General features: G+C 39.2%; 1 protein-coding gene across 8 annotated transcripts in view; it reads right to left on the bottom strand.

Moving 5' to 3' along the window:
- Window positions 1-21,587, bottom strand: part of NRXN1 (neurexin 1) — a 676,210-nt gene that overhangs the window by 345,060 nt on the left and 309,563 nt on the right. For all 8 annotated transcript variants that reach the window (XM_058802359.1, XM_058802360.1, XM_058802364.1 and 5 more), the window contains 3 exons: window positions 20,150-20,272; window positions 15,211-15,592; window positions 14,475-14,665 (listed from right to left, as the gene is read on the bottom strand). In XM_058802359.1, the coding sequence (XP_058658342.1) occupies window positions 14,475-14,665; window positions 15,211-15,592; window positions 20,150-20,272 (696 nt within the window). The remainder of the gene's footprint in view (window positions 1-14,474; window positions 14,666-15,210; window positions 15,593-20,149; window positions 20,273-21,587) is intronic.

Here is a 21,587-nt window from a genome sequence, read left to right as displayed (position 1 = left end):
ACTGGAGCATTGCCAAATAGGTATCATGTGCAGTGAAGTACAATTTATTGAGTCTAAATAAGCTGCACCCCTACAGCTTACTTACAGTACCTTAAGAGTGCTGATAATTAAACTGATAAATTTATATTATTAAAGATACAATTTTTACAAATACATGTTCTGGGTAATATTTCAATTTCATTGATGTCCAAAATACCTTTGAGTTCTGCTTTTCAAAATCAAATGTGGATGTAGTTCACACCTAAAACACAAACACATATCTTACGCATTGAGCAGCCATACTGACTATTAGACTTCACCTTTTATAAAGTATATAAAAGTATTTTTATGACTATGAGGTAATCTTCCCAGATTTAATATCAAATGTTTAATACCATATGTGTTTTGAGTTTGCTGCTGCTGGCATGAAAAGCACTTTCTCTCAGACACAAAATTTTGCAAAGCTCTGGAATTAAATATCAGATTTTTATTTTTGTTTTAAAGTTAGTTAATTAAAAAAAAAAAAGAAATCTTCCATCTTTATCTGCCATCACAAAATGTTTGTATTGTTACTTTTATTTCAGTTAATCACATGCTACTTCCATGTTCGTCCCTATGAGGAAATGGTTTGCAACAAAACTCAATCCATTAGACTTTCAGGCAAGACAGGATTGCAGGAAATACTGTTAATTAAATTTTACGTCAAACATGTGATGACAGATATTCAGAAAAGATAAAAGATTTTCCCTGTTCCAACTAAAAGACATCAGAGGACTCAACATAGTGCAATACAAATTCCCTTTCTCACTTATGTAAGTGCAGCTTCACTACTGGAAATTTTATTCCAGAGCAAATCCCTTGTTGTGCAGCTGCCCACTTACAGGTGTGAATTACACACAAGTTATTTCATGAAGAAAGTTCATCAGATCAATAGTACAAGCTTATGACACTGTGTAAACTGGCTGGAGCCTAAATGCAACACTAATGCTACACTGCTACCCACTGAAAATGTGAAACCATCATTTCTGGAACTAAAGTTCAGCTGCTGCCTTCCTTGTACATGTTATCTTGTAAAGTTCAGTTTGATTTTTAAGTGTGTCCCTGAAAACATCTTATTTTTCTCATATTAATCCTGATTTTCTTTAATTTCTAAAGGAAAATGGCAAATTTACGTAAAATATATGCCAATTGTCATAGGCAAAGTGGCAGGTAGTAAAGAAAGAGGTGAGGTAATAGAGTGACCCAAGATTTCCTTCAGATCACTAGAAAAGCCTCAAATAAAGCAATTTACTTGAGAGCAGATCTCACAACTTTCTCTTTTTCCTTGTATTCAGAGTCAGTGCACAGATATATCTTTTTCTTTTTTTTTTTTTTTTTTTTGGAGCGGGAGGATTGTCTCCTCCCTTTGTTTTTCTGAGGCAAAAAGAAAAAAAAAAAAAAAAGGAAAAAAAAGGTGTGCATGGCAGGCCAGAGGAATCAGCACTTTCAGAGCTAGACCTGCTCATGGCAATGATGGCACTGCTCAGTTATGCCATAAGAACTCCTAAAGAGAAGATTTTAGTGGGTTTAATCTGCATCTTTTACAGGTTCTGCAGATCCTCAGTTATTCCCACAGGATCTTCCCTATTTACACCTATTAATCTCTTTCCTGATTTAGAGCTGATTTGTGCTTTAACAACAAGTAAATTTAACACAGAAACAAATTGCTAGCTAATAAATTAACCCGAGTTCTCAATGTATTCATTATTGGAATCACACTTATGCAAAAGCACATAGAGCACCACACAACAGTGAGTCACACACAACTGTTGGTAAAACAAATGCCAAGTCCTCCTGTAATAGCTCATCTTTTTTTATCCCAAGCCTCTGCATTTCTTCAAAATAAGAACTTTGCAAATGCTAAACCAAAGAAATGTGAAACAAAGATTGAAGATGCTGTTCTATTTTCTGACTAGCTAACAGCAGTTATTAAGTGTTATTATCTGTCAGTAGTGACATTGCTGACAGGTCACTTCACTGATTTTTCTCCTTTTCTCCATTCCTGAGAATTCTTACATGATATATGCTGGTGGGCAAAAACTATTAACTTCATTTAACAGCTACCATTGTCTTCAAACATCAGTAGAGAGGGAATTGTTTTCCATGTGTTTATGGTGGTAACAACATAAGAATGCTGCTCAGGTGTGACTGGTGCACCTGGACCCCTTAACAAACCAGCAGCAGTTTGATACAGAAGATTTGTGACATCAGGCAACAAGTAGTTTAGCCAGAACATAGCTGGACTTGTTTACTCTCCTAAATCTGAGTGCTTTGTGTACATATCTGGTGTTCATTTCTTGAGCACCTTTGCTGACAAGAAAGGAAAACTGTTAATTCAAATATGGCCCTATGTATGACTAAAATAAAAGAAAAATAAGGAGGAAATACAGCAGTGGAAGGAATTGTGGCTTGACTTTTTCATAATTCATAAAGACAATATCTCTGGAATATTTTTATATGCCTGAAAAAAAGCATCTTCAAATGCATCATGCTCTCCAAGAGCAGACATTGTCTCCCCCAATCTCTTGTTGGGCTGCTGGTTTTAAAAGTACTTTCAGCTGTTGTCCTAATTTCTCTTTCCTTTTGGAAGAAGTTGCTTTGTCATGTTTCTAATGTCACATTGCACTAAATCACTACCATGGCTAGGATTGAGAGTGCTTCTGTGGTGTACTAGGGTGGTGTTACTCCCCAGGAAGGAGATGGATGGCCCTGGCATACCGTGGTGGATTCTGAAAACACAGCAGGCATCTCCACAATTCCTTCATATGACACACAAAAATACAAAGGAACATCTGGCTGTGGTGAAGCCAAGGTGTCAGGCACACTTTTCTCCAAATATGCTAGCTCAAAATGATCAAGCATAAAACAGCGTCTTCCCTCAGGCAGGCAAAGACAAAGGAGGACTGCAAAGACTGAGAAATGCCATAGGGAAAGTCTAATCTCAAAAGAAAAAAAAGTGTTCTCTTTATTCCAGTCCCTCCTAAAACAGATGAGCTGCCCTTAACACATCAATAGAAATCACTTTGTAGTATCTTAATAAATGTACTACAAACTTCATGGTGCAACTCATCCCAGGACGACCCACACAATCCCAACTCATGGTATCTTTAAGGCAACTGAATTGTGAAAATAAATTGCTCTATACAAGCTGAATATTTAGCACTGGCTGAAAGAACAGAAACCTGTTCTGGTGTCTGGTCACCAGACAAGGGCTGTTGTCTCAAATGGAAATGTCAGGCAGGCTTTCAGATGTCTTTGACACTCACTGAAATATGGGAGCCTACTTGGCCCTGATGACCTTCTCACCTCCTCAGCGTACAAAATCACCTTTTGCACCTTTACTTTGGGCAATAGGCAGAGAACAGTAGAGATTTTTATTTCAAATTTCAGTACACACTTTAGAAAAGGAACTGAGCCTGAATGGTGGGTGAGTGGTCATTCCAGAGTCTCTCCTCACCTTCATCAACCCTGAGTAAACATTTGCTCTTCGTTCCATATTAAAAAAATGTCTGCTTCTTAAAAAAACATTGATGAGACATAATTGCTCTTTTTTTTCCCCCATAAACCAAGAAGCCTGCTGTGATCATAGCCCACTAATAAACAGAAGAACTGTTGACAAAGGCTTAAATGCTGCATCCACACAGCTTCTGCAGCGCATACGCTCCAGCATATGGCTTTTCAAACCCCCTTTGCAGCAGAGAATATGCACTTTGCTGTGCATTCACAGGCCTGCTTGCTACTAGAGCAAAGCATGACTGGATTTTGTCTACCACTTGCAAGGCAGGGCACTTGAGGCAAGACATGAAAATGAAAACTTAGTGTTTTATGTCCACTTACTCACTTCAAAGAGTCCGTTCTGTAGTTTCAGTATTGATCTGTTGTTGATGTCTTTTGGTTTTGATGTGATTTTTTTTTTTAAGAAAAATAGTCTTTTCAAATATTTTTCCTATTGGAGTGATGAATTCTTTCACTTTTAGACCCTCTCTCACCTAAGGAGGGAAAGGGTGGCTAGTTTACTTGTCCAGGCTCTGCTGAGGTATCTGTCCTTTCAAATACTTCAGGCAAGAGGCTGCTTTGTGATGTGACAGGTGGTAGCTTTCATCTTTCACATTCCCTATACTGATAACCAAACAAGGCAAAATGTTTACAGGCAAATGAAAAGGAAAAAAAATAAAGAAGCATTTCTAGGTTAGCAAGTCACTCTTTTGGGAAGGAATATAGAAACTGATCTTTTCACCCCAATTCTACACTGCTTTCAGTATCTTGCCTGAATACACCATTAAATGTATTAGGGAAAGAGAAAAAAAAAAAAAAGAAAACACCAGCACTGAAATGCTGACATTGTGAGTTTTCTTTAGGCACACTTATTGGCACAATAGTGCATATTGTAGTTATTTGTCAAGAGAATTGAACTTTGAAGATATTTCTTCCTTTGAGTGATACTTTACTGTTCTTTTTACAATTTCACTGTAGCAGTGCCCTGTAGTCCACACTGACAGGAAAAAAAAAAAAAAAAAGGCAAGGAGAATTCTGGCAAGAACCAGAAAGAATTTACAGTTTATAGGTGCACCAGGAACAGCATCCTTCAGTTTTCACTTGCCACCAATTCCCATGGCAGTCCACAATAAGGATACAGGTGCTGCTCTACCTCCAATCTCCTGATTCCATCACACTACTCAGAACTACATTGAAGACTGTCCACAGTTCCACAAATATTCCTCTGCCAAGAAACTATTCCTTATGCTCTGCTGGATTCATGTCGGTTTCTCGGCTGTTTAGGTGGCCTGGAAAGGCCCAGGGGTGGCCTTGGACAGCTGACGCTTCAAAGGACGAGAAGAGGCTTCAGATCTTTTCTCGGTCTCGGTGTTTATTAATTGTTTATCTAAAAGATTTTCTTTCGGCCCAACAGAGGTCTGCACAGCAAGCCAGCCATGGGCACACTGAGAGCCCCCGGGGCGGTCACCTATCTTTATACTCAAAGTTACGTACACAATATTTATTATTTTTCCCCAATACCTTTTACCCTTATTAACCGGTGCACTTCTAGTAATAACCAATCCCAAAGTGCCAACATCACCACAGAAGATGGAGGCCAAGAAGAAGAAGAAGAAGAAGAAGAAGAACAGGACACGCCCCAATCCCTCCATCTTACTTCTTTAGACCCCCCTGTACAGAAATCCTAAACCCTGTGTCTTACACTCTAATTAACTTATCCCTTCACCATTCACCCAGTGAAATCCTCCCATCCTCATACAGGTGTCGTCTCCTGTGTAGGATCAAAGTCCAGCCACCAGACACTTCTGGCAACATTCCAGGACTCCAGAGCCCCCCAAGGGTGGTCTCGGCCACTCTGCACCTCCGTCCTGAGGTGCTGAGATCCCACAGATTCACTGTCCAATTCTGCACTCACCTCTCAGTGCTCAGATTTCATTCTTATTACAATTTTCAACTCAGTTTAGTGCTGCTCAGGGATGACAGAAATGTGCCCATGTTTCACAGGCAAATAAAGCTGTGTCATGGGGAGTGCTGGTGTGTGTGAGAAACAGCAAACACAAACAACATCCTCAGGAGATAAGCATTGAATAGACAAAAGGAGGTATTCAAGAAGTAAGTATTTACATCTGAAGACTTCTCCAGACTAAAATCCACCATTTCCCCAAAAATTCTGTTCTCAAAAACAATTATTTTCCTCACAAGAAACGGTCACATAAAAACATTTAACATTTCCTTGACAATAATATTCCTCAGAGTCCCAGTTGCTCTATTTCTCTTTGCTTGTTTTTACCCCCACTAATGACTAGATGAAGAGCACCGGCATTGAAAAAGATTAAACAGATGTAAAACCAAAGCAGTCTGCTTGTGCAATGGACTGTGAGCAAAGTTGGTGATGCATGTTAAATGGTAAATAATAAAATCTAATTGCCATATAAATGTGCGTGGCAATCCATCTCCCACATAATCAATGCTGGGCCAATTACTCTGCATCAGGGGGTGGCTGTGGTGCAGAGGTGAGCCATTCAAGCACATCAAATGTCCTTCATTTCTTTCCTGTTCTGACCACTTCTGGAGATTACACACACCTCAAAAACAGACAGAATCTAACAAAGCTGGCATTTGCATGGCACAGTATATTCAGATCTCCCTTCCTCCTGCTCTAATTTTTTCATTCTCTGCTTTATCAGCCAACACATGCTCTTATAGCAGAGCTTGCTCCTGAAATAGTGAAGAATTCCTCTTTCCAACAAACCTACTAGACCTCAGAGATCATCATCTGCAAAACTCTTCCTTTGGCTAGAGCTCCACATAAAGCTACCGACCAGCCGAGATGCTGGACACTCGTTTGGAATGCAGGCTGGCAGAGAGTAATTTTTATATGAGATTTCTTCTGATCAAGACAATCACATTCAGACTCTGAGGATATTCCACGGAGCTGCCCTTTTGCAAAAAGGATTGCTCAGTTAAAATACCAAGGTTAATGAGGGTTCACAGCAGCACATTTTAAGGCAAATTTAGGATGTGCTTCTTCACTCTGTGTATCTGTGGGGGGGCTAGGATGCAGTGGATGCATATTTATGCTAAATATGCAGAGGTTTTTGTAAGTTTTAAGAGCAACTATGTTTCCTGTATAATTCTTAACATAACTTTTACTTGGTGCTCCAGAAAGGCTTGAAAGAAATTCCACAATTACCAGCAGGAATAACCTGCATGTCAAACAACTGTAGGAATGAAGGCAAATCTATCCAGTCACATAGGTATGAAAGACTGAGAACAGGAGAAAAGAGGCAGAAAACAAAAACCTTTTCAACATGAACTGATCTGACAGATTATTGCATTGTTGTTGACTTCACAGTACAAGCTCTAGAATATCTTTATTTAACCTAGAACTACTGGAATAGATTTTCAATTTTTTTACCCCATCTTATAATTTTGGTAATTTGGATACAATTTCTGAAGGCTTAGCACTACCAAAATTATTTTCACAACCTTGTAGACGGCATTGTTTAGAAGCAGCGTGTGAAAAGTGGTAAAAAAAGGAGGATAAAGGAATTCCCATTGGACCAGGTTGTCCAATGACCTATTGTTATCTACTCCTAGAACTTTGCTACATAGGAAGATTCCAAAGAAGAGTTCTAAGTCCCTTGTTTTTCCTCTGTGCAGAGCCTGCTTTCCTTCACTATCATGAAGACAAAGCTGCATTTGCCATTGTCTACTCCAATAGGTCACACTGGGAAGATCTATTTGCTGTTGACAATACTTGGAACTCTGTATTTGGAACAGAACATTATTTCTGCATGAAGAATTCACAGCCCACTGGCAAGGTCATTACATTTAGCTCAGGCATGATTATTTGAGAAATTTAAGCATTAATACTTGCTCATTTGTAAAATGTTCTGTGCTTCTAAAAGTTTTGTTTCCCTAGTGATAAAAATGTAAAGGATCACTGCTGTTGATGGAGACCTTGCAATGTAGAGAAAAATCATATAATGAGGCAACAATAATAATTGCCTCAGTATAAAACAACAGAGAGAAATATTACATGAAATTAAAACAGCTTCAATTTCCACTGCTGAAACAGGAATTCCTGTTTCATTATGATCAAGATTAATTTAGCTCAGCATGAATAACCTGCTTTGACAGGCAAATGAAATATCAATAGATTAAGGGACTATTGCAAATCATCAATGAATATGCCAGGCTAGTAGATCTACTGATAATTTAGTTAATTGCATTCAAAGTTTACAAGGATGAATTAATTGCCAAGCAAATCTTTATGCACATTGAAGAACTCTAATTTGATGCATTTGAAAAATCACTGGTGATACCAGAAATTAATAGAACTACTTTTCTTTCAGGTGCTTCAGTCTAGTCTGTTTTCACAGTACTGGACAAAACAGCAAATGGAAAAGCAAACATAGATAAAAGCAGCAGCCCTATCTCAAAAGAATAAAGGAATCTAGGGGCCAGTGAAGAGATACAGAAATAAAAGTAAAACAGACAGCAAGAGATCTAGACAGGTTATTTTAATCCAAGTAGGCTGATTCTGATGTGTGCTCTAATAGGAATAGCATTTTTTGAGGATGCAGTGATATAACAGCCCAGGAATAACATATGACTGACAATGGGCTCTAAAACTGACATTTGGGAAGGCCACATGAAAGATGATGACAGTGAGACAAGTTGAAATTATGAATGTCAGTTCAAAAAAACAGGTCTGGACAAATGAAATGATGCACAGGCAGCAAAAGTTAACCCATAAATGCTGAGCTCTGCAGGGTTTTTTCCAGAATGGTGATTTCCTTCTAAAAATATATATATATAGTTAGCCCAATATCAAGATTAGGATGACTGCAGATCATCTTAGAGGATACAGCATATCTGTGAATATATTCTGTAATCTGTAAAGTTTCAAATTGGATTGGATACTGAAGTACTGAAACTACCAACTCATATAAAAGTTTGTAACTAATTGTTCCATTTAAAATAACTGCAGCAGTCTTTACCTTCTTGTTTGGTAAGAGTACAATATCTTAGGTTCTAATTTCAATTTATAAACAATTAAAATGCTAAAATATTTTAATTTTCTGATGGGTATGCCAAGGGAATTCTGATTGAATTTTGCAGGGTTTTTTATGCCTGCTGTTTAAAAAAGTGTGTGAAAGCTCTGGGGATTAAAATACTGCCTATATGTGTAGGAGAGAAGCAAGAGGAAGATTAAACCCTGGTAGGTAAGTAGATATAAAGTGTGCTTGAGGATGTCCTCCTCCTCGGAAGCAGATCATGCATCTTCAAGTACTTATAAAATAAAATAATTTCTGACAGAACTACAGTTTCCCATACCACACTGAAAAAAAAAATACGTGGAGAGGGAAGAGGCATCATAGACATTGTAAAACTCACAGCCTGAAACAGGGAGACAACATTTCTTTGGCAACAGAGAGGAGCAAGGACTACAAAATGGTTTGTGTTGGAATGGACCTTAAAGGTCATTCTTTTTCAACCCCTTTGCCATGGGCAGGGATATCTTGCACTAGACCAGGTTGCTCAAAGCCCCATCCAACCTGGCCTTAAACATTTCTGGGGATGGGTCATCCACAGCTCCTCTGGGCAGCCTGTGCCTCACCAACCTCACAGGGAAGAATTCCTTCCTAATATTTCACCTAAATCTCCTCTTTCAGTTTGAAGCCATTCCCCCTTATCCTGTCACTACAGGCCCTTGTAAAAAAGTCCGTCTCCAGCTTTTTTCCAGGCTTCCTTCAGGAACTGAAAGACAAAAATTAAGTCACCTCAAAGCCTTCTCCTTTCCAGACTGAGCAATCCCAACCCTCTCAGCCTTTCCTCATAGCAGTGGTTATCCATCCCTCAGATCATCTTGGAGGCCTCCTCTGATCTGGCCCCAGCAGCTCCCTGTCCTTCCTGTGCTGGAGCCCAGAGCTGGATGCAATATTCCAGCTGGGATCCCAGCAGGGCAGAATCCCCTCCTGCCCTGCTGCCCACGGTGCTCCTGACACAGCCCAGGACACGTTTGGCCCTCTGGGCTGCCAGCACACGTGGCCAGGTTGTCAGCACCCAGGAGATCCCTCTGGCTGTCCAGGATGGCCAAGACCCCTGCCAGGGGGCTCAGAGACCCTGGCACAGAGCCCAGAATGCCCCTGTGGTTTTGATTATGACCCATGGAGCAAATTACCAACCTTGTATGAAAATCAGCAAGCCACAACAGTTTAGGGAGGATAATAGTGAAGTTATCATAGGGTGGAAAAGTAGATTTTAGGGTTTTTGGTATGGGGGTTCAGGAGGCAAGATGGAGGGAATTGGGTGTGTCCAGGCTTTCCCCTTCTTCTTCTTCTTGGCCTCCATCTTCTGCTGTGATGGTGGCACTTACAGATTGGTTTAGAGTAGAAGCTCACTGTCTAACATAGGTGATAGGTATTGGGAAGTAATTGTAAACATTGTATACGTAGTTTTTAGTATAAAGACATAACATCACCCCGGGGACAGGCAGAGTGCCTGGAACTGTCTTGCTGAGCTGATCTCAGCAGGTCAGGAGAAAATTTTTTATAGATAAGGTACAATGAACAACCTTGAGAGTGAGAAATGAAGAGCCCTGACTCCTTCTTCAAGCTCCGAGCTGGGAAAAGAGACTTTGGAACTCTTCTCGGGGTCACTCTGACCAGCTAGAGATCCCAACACCAGGTCACATCCAGCCCCCCATCCACCAGCACCCCCAAGTCCTTCAGGGCAGGGCTGCTCTCAATCTGTTCATCCCCCAGCCTGTGACATCAGGGTTTGCCCCATCACAGGTGCAGCATTGCTCCTGGTCCTATTAAACCTCATGAGAGCACAATGGGCCAATGTAGGGTTTTCTGGCTGTTGCTGTTTAGGTGGCCTGGAAAGGCCCAGGGATGGCCTTGGAGAGCCGACGCTTCAAAGAACGAGGAGAGACTTCTGATCTTGTCTCGGTCTCGGTGTTTATTAATTGTTTATCTAAAAGATTTTCTTTCAGCCCGACAGAGGTCTGCACAGCAAGTCAGCCATGGGCACACTGCGAGCCCCCTGGGCGGTCACTTATCTTTATACTCGAAGTTACGTATACAATATTTACTATTTCTCCCCAATACCTTCTACCCTTATTAACCGGTGCACTTTTAGTAATGACCAATCCCAAAGTGCCACCACCACCACAGAAGATGGAGGCCAAGAAGAAGAAGAAGAAGGACAGGACACGCCCCAATTCCTCCATCTTACTTCTTTAGACCCCCCTGTACCAAAATCCTAAACCCTGTGTTTTACATTTTAACTAACTTATCCCTTCACCATTCACCCAGTGAATTCCTCCCAGTCCTCATACAGATCTCATCTCCTGTGTAGGATCAAAATCCTGCCACCAGACACTTCTGGCAACATTCCAGGATTCCCGAGCCCCCCAAGGGTGGTCTCGGCCTCTCTGCACCTCCATCCTGAGGTGCTGAGATCCCACAGGCCAACTTCTCCAGCTTGTCCAGGTCCCTCTGGATGGCATCCTGTCCTCCACCACACCACCCAGCCTGGTGTCATCGGCAAATATGCTGAGGGTGCACTCAATGCCTCTCTCTACGTCAATAACAAAGGTATTTAATAACACTGGTGCCAACAAGGACCCCTGGGAGACACCACTTGTCACTGCTGTCCATCAGGACTTTGAGTTGTTGATCATCACTGGATGCAACTGTCCGACCATTTTCTTACCCATCATTAAATCCACCTCTCTCCAGTTTGGGGAAAAGGATGTTGTGTCTAACTGTGTCAAAGGCTTTACAGAAGTCCAGATAAATGACATCTGTAATCTTTCCCTTGTCCACCAATGTAGTCACTCCATCAAATAAATAATTTTCTCTTGTTTTTTCCTGTGCCCTTTGAGGCTACTCAGAATATCAGAGCACAGCATCAAGTACAACAAGCAAGAATTCCCCTCCACCCAACTTTTTCAAGGCCTTGAGTTGCAGCCATGCCAACCATCTGAGCTATCCTGAAAGCAGGACAGAGAATCTGCTCATGAAATAAATGAAAGGAAATTTGCTGTGTAACTGTGCTGGCAGGCTTGAGCTGCATTGCTTTTGCTGCTCAGACTCATTTGTCTTTACGGGTTACTGCTAGAACTGCACCTCAGCACACTTTGCTAATTTTCCCTGGGAGGAAAAATAACACAGTTCTTGGAATCCAAACACAGAATTATTTTCACTCATTTATTTGTCCCCAATTTATAATTTACCCATCTAATTACAGCAATAATTAGGCTGCAGGATGTAATATATGTGTTTCCACAGGTAGCTGCTGAAATTTTACCAGAGGTTATGCAGGGAACTGATGTGTGTGATAACGAACTTTCTGTGTTATATAGCCAAATCCTACACCCAAAAGGAAACATATATTGGAAATTCTCTCCCATACTTTTATGGCAGCTGTCTGCTCTCCCAGACAACTTCCATGCTGTGCAGGCTCAACAACACAATCTGTGTCTTATCTTTGTGCTGAATTCACTGTGCATTTGCAAAAAACCCACATACAGTGGGTTTCTTTTTCTAGGATGAGCTTGGATTTCAAAATCAGAAATCTGGTAACTCTCAATTACTCAGAATGATTGCAGGTTTCATACTATCTGCACACAATTATATTTTTCCTAATGATAACTCTGGTTAAGCAGATATAGTGATAACTATTGATATCTGGTTAAGCAGATGCAACTGATATCAATACACTGTTGATAGCAGGAAGTGTGATTTTGCATTTGCTTTGTTGTGTTGCACAGGACAATGAATTAACTGTAACTATTTATATTAGGAAAGTACATGGAGGGTTTATAGAACAACAGAAACATGCCATTGCAAGAAACACAGATATAAAATAGAAAATAAGCAACTACACTAGATAATTTCTACTAAATATTAAGGAAGGGAAAACAGTAATGAAAGGTGATTTTTTTCTCCCTTTTAGCCTGCTGGCTGAAAAGTATCAGCTTGAATCCCCTCCCAAATCAAACCAAAATTCTCATGATATACATTGTGCCATATTTAAAGGAAGCTGACTGAGAAAAATGAAATGACTATTTCATTTAATTAATATTTAAAACAATAAAATAAACTGAGGCATACTGCTAAGAAAAGAGAGATGTTGAGGACCTGTATGTGCTAGACCAGTTTTAGAGAGGTGTTTGCTATATATTCCTGCACTGAACACGTCAGGCTTGTTATTCTTTCACTATCCACATTCCCTGGGTGGCAAATTATAGAAAATCACCTAACACAATTCACCTTACTCGCTTCAAATCTCAGTATGGTTTCTCTTTTCGTGCTCCTCATTCCTTTTTTTTTTTTTTTTATTCCGAAGGAATTCAAGGTTAGAATGGATACGGTTTTACTTCAAAAGCGTAAGGCGAAAGCAGCATTTTCAAAGTGCCGCACACAAAGGGATGCTCAGGGATGTTGGGTTTTGCTGGCTGCTTTTTTTTGCTGAGCCCTGGCAGATGCTTTGGTGAGATCACAGCGCTCTCTAGTGCCTTCAGCGAGCACATGGAGAGAGCCAGAGCCCCTTTCCTTAAATAAACCACGGCACCAAGGACCCACCACAATCGCTTTGAAAAATACGTCGAATAAAATGGCTGTGTTAATTATCAGCTCGTAACAGGATTTTTTTTTTTTGTTATTTCTTTTCCCTACCCATGCCTGATTTAGCTACTAGGAAAAGAGGCAAACATATTAAAGACATACAAATATACATAATTAGTACTGGCCATCTTAAGAATGTCAAGGAACAAGCTGGATGTGTTTTCTGCAGCATGAAAAACAATGTTGAAATATTACACAGTATCAATTAAAAAATCAATGATGCTTAAAAGAATGCAAACCCAAGAAACAGCGTGGAACAAATTTCAAATGCTACTTTAGGAATGGAGTGTGAGCCACCCAGAAAGCTTTATCAGAAATGCCAAGTTTTTAAATAGAAGAATCTCTTATTGAAGATTATGACATATCAGGATACTGTTTTCACAGTCTTTCTTACAATCTTAATAGCACTTTCAAGTGAGGCAAACATGTAAAATATCACAAAATCCAGCATAATTACCAAGGTCAGCTCATTATCTGTGACTCAGAGGCAGTTAAAAGAAAATTCAGCAAGGAATAAGCTCTTGATGGAATATTAATATCTACTTTGAACATCCTGGCTTTTGAAATATCATATTTCTTTGACTGTTATGAAATTTCAGTTTCCCTGCCAAGAGCCTTTTTAAAGAATGGTAAAATACACACTACTTTCCCCCAGGACCAGGACATATATTCTTATGTCTGATTAGGTAGTCATTATTTTAAAATTATACTTATACATCCCTTTAGAAAGATATTTTCCTCAGATGCAAATTAGTTTTTCAGAAACCCATCCATAGAACTCATTACTATCACTTATTTTAAAATATAAATATGTTTATAACAAATAGATCTTAAGAATCTAGCTGGATTTATAACATGTAGGTTTAGTGCCAGTAACAAAGTTTTACCCCACCTGCCATTGAAATTATGATGCATTACACATTACATACTCATTTAGATGAGTAAGTTATGCTACTTTTGTAACCTATGTTCATGTAAAAGTCAAATTTTTACATAGACATTGTAAGCCTCCTTTAGTCCATCAACTATATTTTGGCTTATATGGGCCGCTTTGTGTTATTATAACTTCTTATCTTTTTTGGGTTTTTTTAAATTCCCATGGGATCTTCACACGTTTAAAGTTGTACCTACCTGTGCAGAAGCACTTCTAAACTGGCATTGTCAGATTAAGATGATATAATCTATTGTGATCATACTGATTATTATAAAATAAAAGGTTTAATACAAAATTACGCAATTATACAGTACTGTGATTTATTCTGTTTATTATTCTGTAATGGCCCTCATTGTAGATAATACAAGAATCACTGTACTTACTTTTTAGATCTAGATTTCTGGCTCCTGCTGTGCTCTGTGTTGTGATTTTAGTGTCAATCTTTACAGTGTGTAGGTTGTTGGTATCCCTTGATATCATGACATTATGCCACTGGTTGTCATTCAGAGGTTTATTAGAACTTCCCTTGATGAGGTTGGCACCGTTTCCCAAGTCAAACACATAGTGTAAATACCTGGGAAAAAAGAAAAAATTGGAAAAGTTTCCTTTTTCTTTACATAGCAAGGGGACAATAATTAATATGTCTAATATTTTCTATTTGCTTGTGCTCCTCAGCAGCGCTGGCTAAACCAGAGGACAACAATGAATGCCAGATGGGGAAGCAACTGTGATCCCAAGAAATTGCCACTCTTTTGGATGAGTTGAGGTGCAGTCCCAAGTTTCTGGAAAGCAACGAGCACTCCACGTACCAAGACATGCATACATACGTAGAGAGAGAGAACAAGAGGGAGGCTACAAACTAGCACTTCTTTGTGGTAAGCACCAGAGAAGTTATACCTATTATTTACTTTCATACATTTCAGCCATCTAGCTTCATCTGAAAGAAAGAGTCACAATAAAGCACATGAAGTTCAACAGGAAGAAACATTTATCCATCACATCTATCCAGTCAGAAAAAAAAAAAAAAAAAAAAATTTGCATCCTAAAATTTCCCGTGTTTTCCTCCTGCACACACATTTTGAATGGACTGGTTTTGCTGTTACGCTAATCCATACATACCCTTTCACTAATTCAACCACAATGAAATCATTTCCATCGCCACTGTTAAAAAGTATCAATCCATCCAGGGAGGTGGTTTTGAACTGGAAAAAAAGGTGCATAGATGTGTACGCTTGTAGCGTGGCCAGTGCAACATAACTTGCTTTTGTTTTAAAGGTTACAGGGTCTGCTATGATGTTCCTGAACCCGAATCTTGCATTTAGCTCACAATAATCGATGTCTCCATTTTTACATAAGTCAATGTATGCCATGCCATTAAATGTGAGACTCTGCAGATGCCCAATAAAATTAGAAGGCACAGAAGACAGGTAGCGCCGTTCTGTTATTATTCCTGTTTCTATGTTGTGGAACTCCAGCCGTGTGTGATCGCCAGCCATTTGACCTTTAAACAGCAACAAGAAAACACGTGTTAGTCTCTGAAAGGGGAGGTCAAAGAGCACATCATGTGATTAAGCATCTGCATCATTTTCACTCTTTTCAGAATGTGCAAGGCCAATTGTTGTCTCCAAAGGGAATTCTCCCAAATTGATCCTAATTACTGGTAAATCCAGAATCCTTTCCAAAGCATTCAGTACATTTGGATAAGGCCAACAGAAAAATTTCTAAACTGAAACAGTTTACCAGAGTACATTAAACTGCCAACAAAATCCCTCACTTTAGTTACACCTAACCAGATGTGGAGTTTTAGTATAAGAAAGGTGCAATTACTTAACACGAGGAACACAAAGGCCAATCTCAGAGCTAAACCAACAGTATCAGAGTCTCATGAAAGAGAAACAGAACAGCTTGAGGGATTTTATTCCGTGTGTTTTGCTCCAATGTGCATGACTAGACTAGCAGTAGGAAGGGTTCCTGTTTCAGCTGTCTTGGGTACATTAATGCCAGTCCTGCTGCAAAAAGCCCTGTGTGGCAAGGGTGGAGAGCTGCTTGAAAGCAACTGGCTTTGTACCATGGGGATAAACCATGGGAGAAGGGGCAGAGCCCGAGGCATGGGCAGAGCAGAAAGCCTGCAGGAAGGGCACATGCCAGTGTTCTGTAATCCTGGAAACAACAAGGGAGTTGCTTACGTTGGAAAGGTGGCCAAAACAAACCCCACAGCTGCCTTTGAGTTCTCTCTGCCATGCCTGGACCACTGCAGAGCAAGGAGGCTGAAATCTGCTGACTACAAAGCTAATCTGGAGGAAAGGATCAGCACTGCCAGAGTACACTGCATACAGGTCAGGTAAGTTGTTAAGCTAGTTATTAAATACATTACACAGCACATCAAAACTGTGTTCACTGAAGAGCTCCTTTTTCTGACAGAACATCAATTTTTTTTCCATGCTTATTTTAAAGAAGTAGGGCACTATTTTCACAGGGCTGATTCACGGTCACATTGTGTGGAAAACCAGCTTCTTATTACTAATGAATTTCACCACTTAATGTACCTTTTGCAAACCATTTTGCAAATTCCCTAGTTCCTTAGCTGTTTCATGTCTCTTGTGGAATACAAAGAAAGTGAAGAGCAGACTAGTCAGGCTGGAATAAATACTGGCATGAAACTGCTCTAATACAAATTCTCACAGTGGCAAAGCTGTTGACAAGCCAAGTTCCCTCTGTCCATCCCCAAATATTTTATTCCAAGAGTGAGTGTGAGCACTGCCCCAGGCTGGACATGTCAGAAGTGGTGCACAAAGCCTGGAGGAGGCTGGCACAGCTGTACCTCTGTAGGTGTCATAAGCAAGTGTCTGTGGACATGTGTGTGACAGGGAAAAGACAAGGGAAAGAGAAATGTCAATATCTGAGATATGCCCGGGGAGATGAATTCACGAGCAGGTTAAGCCACAGTACTGAGATACAAGTACAGAAATCAGTGAAGTTATAGGGAAAATAGCTCTGTAATTTTAATGCCATTCAGGCACAAAAATTGCTCTAATAATTTATGATAAATATTTACAAGTAGCTTACTTAGCTTTGGGATGAGTTCTGTAAGAGAACTTGTCATTGAACACCACCTGCACTCACAGGGCTGAGCACCTTAAACCCCAGGGGCAGCCTTGATGTTCTTGTTTCTAAACATCAGTTCTGAAGATACAATTTTCACTGAATGTATTAAGGAAAAGTGGGTTCTTCCATGCAGTAATGAGTCAGGGATCTGTCTTGAAAAATGGCAAATGTGTAATTTTTGCTGGGACAAGAGCTGTATGTTGGATCACAGCCAAAGAGATGAGGATCAGGTTTCAGAGAGGAACATTATATATTCCAGTCTTGTATCCCTTCAGATGGCATTCCAATAATGTCATGGCAAAAATCCACCAAGCTTTGGCCTCTAGCACAATATCCCTACTACATTAAATGCATTTCTTTCTTGAGCATAGTAATAAAAAAGTTCCAGAATCTGGGCTCACATCCCAACATTTCAGTTCTACAAACATGCAAACAGGACTTGAGATTTCACATAATGCTCCACAGGCTTTGTAAATGCAGCAATGAAGTAAAAAAGAATGTAGTTTGTACTTACAAGGTTGAGTGTTTGGGGATTTGTTGGTGTGGTTTTTTTTTTTTTTGGTCTGGTTTTGGTTGTTTTCTTTTTTCTTTAAGTTCATCAGATTTGTGGAAAAACATCATACAAAGGGGCAATTGAATTTCTGTTCATAACCATAGGCTATTCTGTTACCCAAATTTAGTGAATTTCCAATCATTTTTATTTTCTATACAATCTTAGACAACAAGGCTTTTTAGGGCTGGAAATATTTCAACTCTTCTGTGATGAGTAACTTCTTCAAAACCACTTGCATGGCTTCCAAAGAAAACTACTTATGACTGAATTATATTATGTTTCCATGCACACATCATGCATTTGTCAAAGAGGACCAAGCACAACTCACAAATAAACCAGTGGTATTTTAAAATCTGTAAAATTAGAAAGTCAGGCTGAATTATTTAATAGATTTTCCTGCAGCTTAAGTTTTCTGGATCTGATGGGGATTCCTTCATATAGGGCAGAGGAAATGGAATCAAAAAGGAAAACAACAGTTGGAAGGAGAAAGCTGGGATTTTTAGCAGGAAGTCAGTTTACTTCCTTATTCTCCTCATAAAACGATAATAACTTTTCACATGAAAAATTAATGGGTTGTATTTTAACCAAATTTCTGATTGTGGGAACATCTGAAGAAAAGTTCGAAGCAGTTTAGAACAAGCACACTTTAATCCCATAAGGCAACCTTTTCCCTATCTTTCAGGAAATTCAAAGCTGCTACACATTAAATTCTATTAGACACATTTGAAATTTAAACTTGTAAAGGCTTTTAAAACACTCGGTGTTGAAAAAAACCCAAAATAACCCCACCCCCTAAAAATAAAACGAAACAAAATTTCTCACCACTTACACAGCAACAAAGATTTACTTTGGAGGAAAAGTGACATTCATGGAACTAACAGATTGCCCACATTTAAAGTTCCCTCTGTTTCTTCTCATACAGCATTTTCCTCCTCACTGGTGGAGGAGGCAACAGATTGGCGGCACAGATTCCTACAGGGAGTTTAGGAATTATAGGATGTCTTTTTCCCTCCAAAATTTTGGGATGAGTTTCTCCTTTTGGATTAATGACATTAAACATTAGTGCACTATGAAAATGCAGACAAGTTCCAGCTTGAAGAACTGAGAGGGAATTCAAGTCAACTGGCCATTTTTGGATGCGCATACTGGTTGTGGAAAGAATACAAATGTTGCACCAGAAAGCTGGACCCAGGTTATGTAACTTGCAGCATTTGTAAATTAGAAATCTGGCATGAGGAACCCAGGAATGATGCATTTGGATGTTGCACTGGATTTTGATCTAAACTATTTTCTCTATATTAGAATCTGCCTTGAGTAGCAGTTGAAGCAGCAAGATTATAATATTTTTTGTTACACTTCCTCCTATATTATCAAAAAGAAAATAAATTATTAAGGCCATCTGTATTCTTGAGAAAATGACCCTAGGCATCATAACATACACAGACTACAGTGCTGAAAGATATATGGTAATTTATGATTCTAGAAAATATGTTCTTGCAACTATATTAATTATTTTCCTACCAGTGACAAGACCCCCAGTGTTCTGTTGAGGTGAAAAGGGATTATTAAAGAAGTTACACTCCTCTTAAAAAAAAAAAAAAAGGCAAAATATTTAAGTTGTTACCATTTTAACAAAGCTTAGAACCAATGATAAAAGTTGTTTAATGCTACACAAAGCCAAAGGATAATTCTAAATAGCTAACAAAAAATTTAGGCACATTCTGCTGTGCAAGGAATAGGGCCAGAAGTCAGACAACATGCATGTGAACATTGTCTTGTACAGGGCAAAATAAATGTGTTCTCTAATCACATTTCTGATAATATAAATACAGAAACACATTTCTATCATCTGCTAGCATGCCTTCCATTTTTTTTCTCCCACCCCAACTGCTATTTAAGTATTTGAGAAAAACATGCTGCCTAATATATAATTATTGAGGACAGCTGATGCAAGATTCAAATCACAGTAGAATATCCTTCAAATGTTTATTAAATTCTTTCTTCCAGCAGTGGCTTAGAGTTTAGCCCTAACAATGTGTTGCCAAAAGCATTTTGCTTGCCTTCTCATTAGTGATGTATTAAATCACTTCTCTCCAATCACTGTATAAAAACATTCATTTAAGTCAGCACGAAGGTTTTCATTAATTTCAATAGCAGCCTTAGAGCAACATTAATAGCAAGTGTAATAACACACTTCTTGTAGCAGCATTCTAAGATGCATAACATGAATTTTGAATCTTACCCAGGAAAAAGGAAAAAAAAAAAAAACAAACATGTTTCTCTCAGATAGAGTAATTTAACTTCTGTATAATTTTTTGGTTTTTTTTTTTTTTTTTTTGTTTTGCTTTGTGTTCCTCCCCCCCAGCAAGATGGAATCATGGAATCTCAGTGCCACAGTACCTGTCACAGCCTGCTGGTCATCCACCATTAACTTTAAACCTTTTCCTCGCCGCACCACGCGCACTGTGTGCCACTCATTATCATTGAGGTTATAGCCAGCAAAAAGGGTTTCTGGGCCTTTGCCTGTAGGACATGCCAAACAGTCATTATGCAATCTTTAAAGCAGTTTACATGTGAACCTCACAGAGAAAGAGAGAAAACAGAGAGACTGGCTGGGCAAATGTTAAAACTCACCAAAAGTCACAGCAAACAAGAAAATTACCAAGTATAAGCAAAACATAGAGCTACTAAGTACTCTATACTACAGAACTATAAAATTAAAACACTTCTAATGTCTATTTAGCTATGTAACCACATTGTGTATGCACCAGGTTTTCATAAATAGGCACAGTCAACATGGATTTAATTATTCACTTTTCAGTCTCATACGGGCCTTTAAGAAATAGGATTAGTGAGCCAAAAGAACTTCAAGTATGCATTTACAAGAATGGATTTTTTAAATGCTCCTTTATTAAAAATAATTTGGTGGAAAATAAAAAGTGGTGTGTGTGCACGTATTATATATTTTTTTAATCTATGTCAACATGTTTGTTTATCTTTTTTATTAGGACTTATCAGAACATCACCTAATACCTGATCTAGATGACTTGCTATTATTCAGATCCAGTACCTTCTGCTGTTAGCAGATCTTCAAACCATGCTTTCCTTTTTCATGTAATGGATATGGTTTTGGTTTTTTTTTTTTTTGTGAAATCTGCTATTTCCCAGCAGTACAGCAAACACTTATGCAAATTCTGTATATACCACAATGTACTTGTGACAACCGAAGTATTCACAAACCTAGGAAAAAGGATACCTTTAATGCTCAGGAAAAGATTTCTCATAAGAAAAGTATTATGGATGTTGTGCCTTGCACTGTTGACTAAGAGAGAAAGAAAAACCCTGACTTTGTACTGTCATTGATATGAATAGATGATAGACCAAGTGCTGCATTAATAGATCAAAACTCATGTGGTGACTGTCCAAAAAGCAAAGCTAATCTGCTATAAACAAATTGCATTCTTGTAAAACAGAGACCTCTCTAGCCTGTTTTACAGTTCCTTTGGCAGAATAAATGCTGCTGATAAATAAAAGTTGTCAATTAAATTCTGGACTCCTCTGTCCAAAAGAGAAACAGAGCTCTTGCAGCTGGTCCAGAGGAGGGCTACAAAGATGGTCAAGGGACGGGAGCATCTCTCTGATGAGGAAAGGATGAAGGACTGGGGCTGTTCAGCCTTGAGAAGAGATGACTGAGAGGGAACCTCATCAGTGTCCATGAGTATCTACAGGGAGGGGCCAGAGGATGGACCAGGTGCTCAGTGGTGCTGGGCAGTGGGACAAGGGACAACAGGCAGGAACTGAGGCTCAGGCAGTTCCACCTGAACATCAGGAAGAAGTT

This window comes from Ammospiza caudacuta, chromosome 3 (genome assembly GCF_027887145.1).
Source record: "Ammospiza caudacuta isolate bAmmCau1 chromosome 3, bAmmCau1.pri, whole genome shotgun sequence".
NCBI classification, from domain to species: Eukaryota; Metazoa; Chordata; class Aves; order Passeriformes; family Passerellidae; genus Ammospiza; species Ammospiza caudacuta.
The sequence above is the reverse complement of the archived record's forward strand: the minus strand, read 5'-3'. Positions and strand labels throughout refer to the sequence as shown.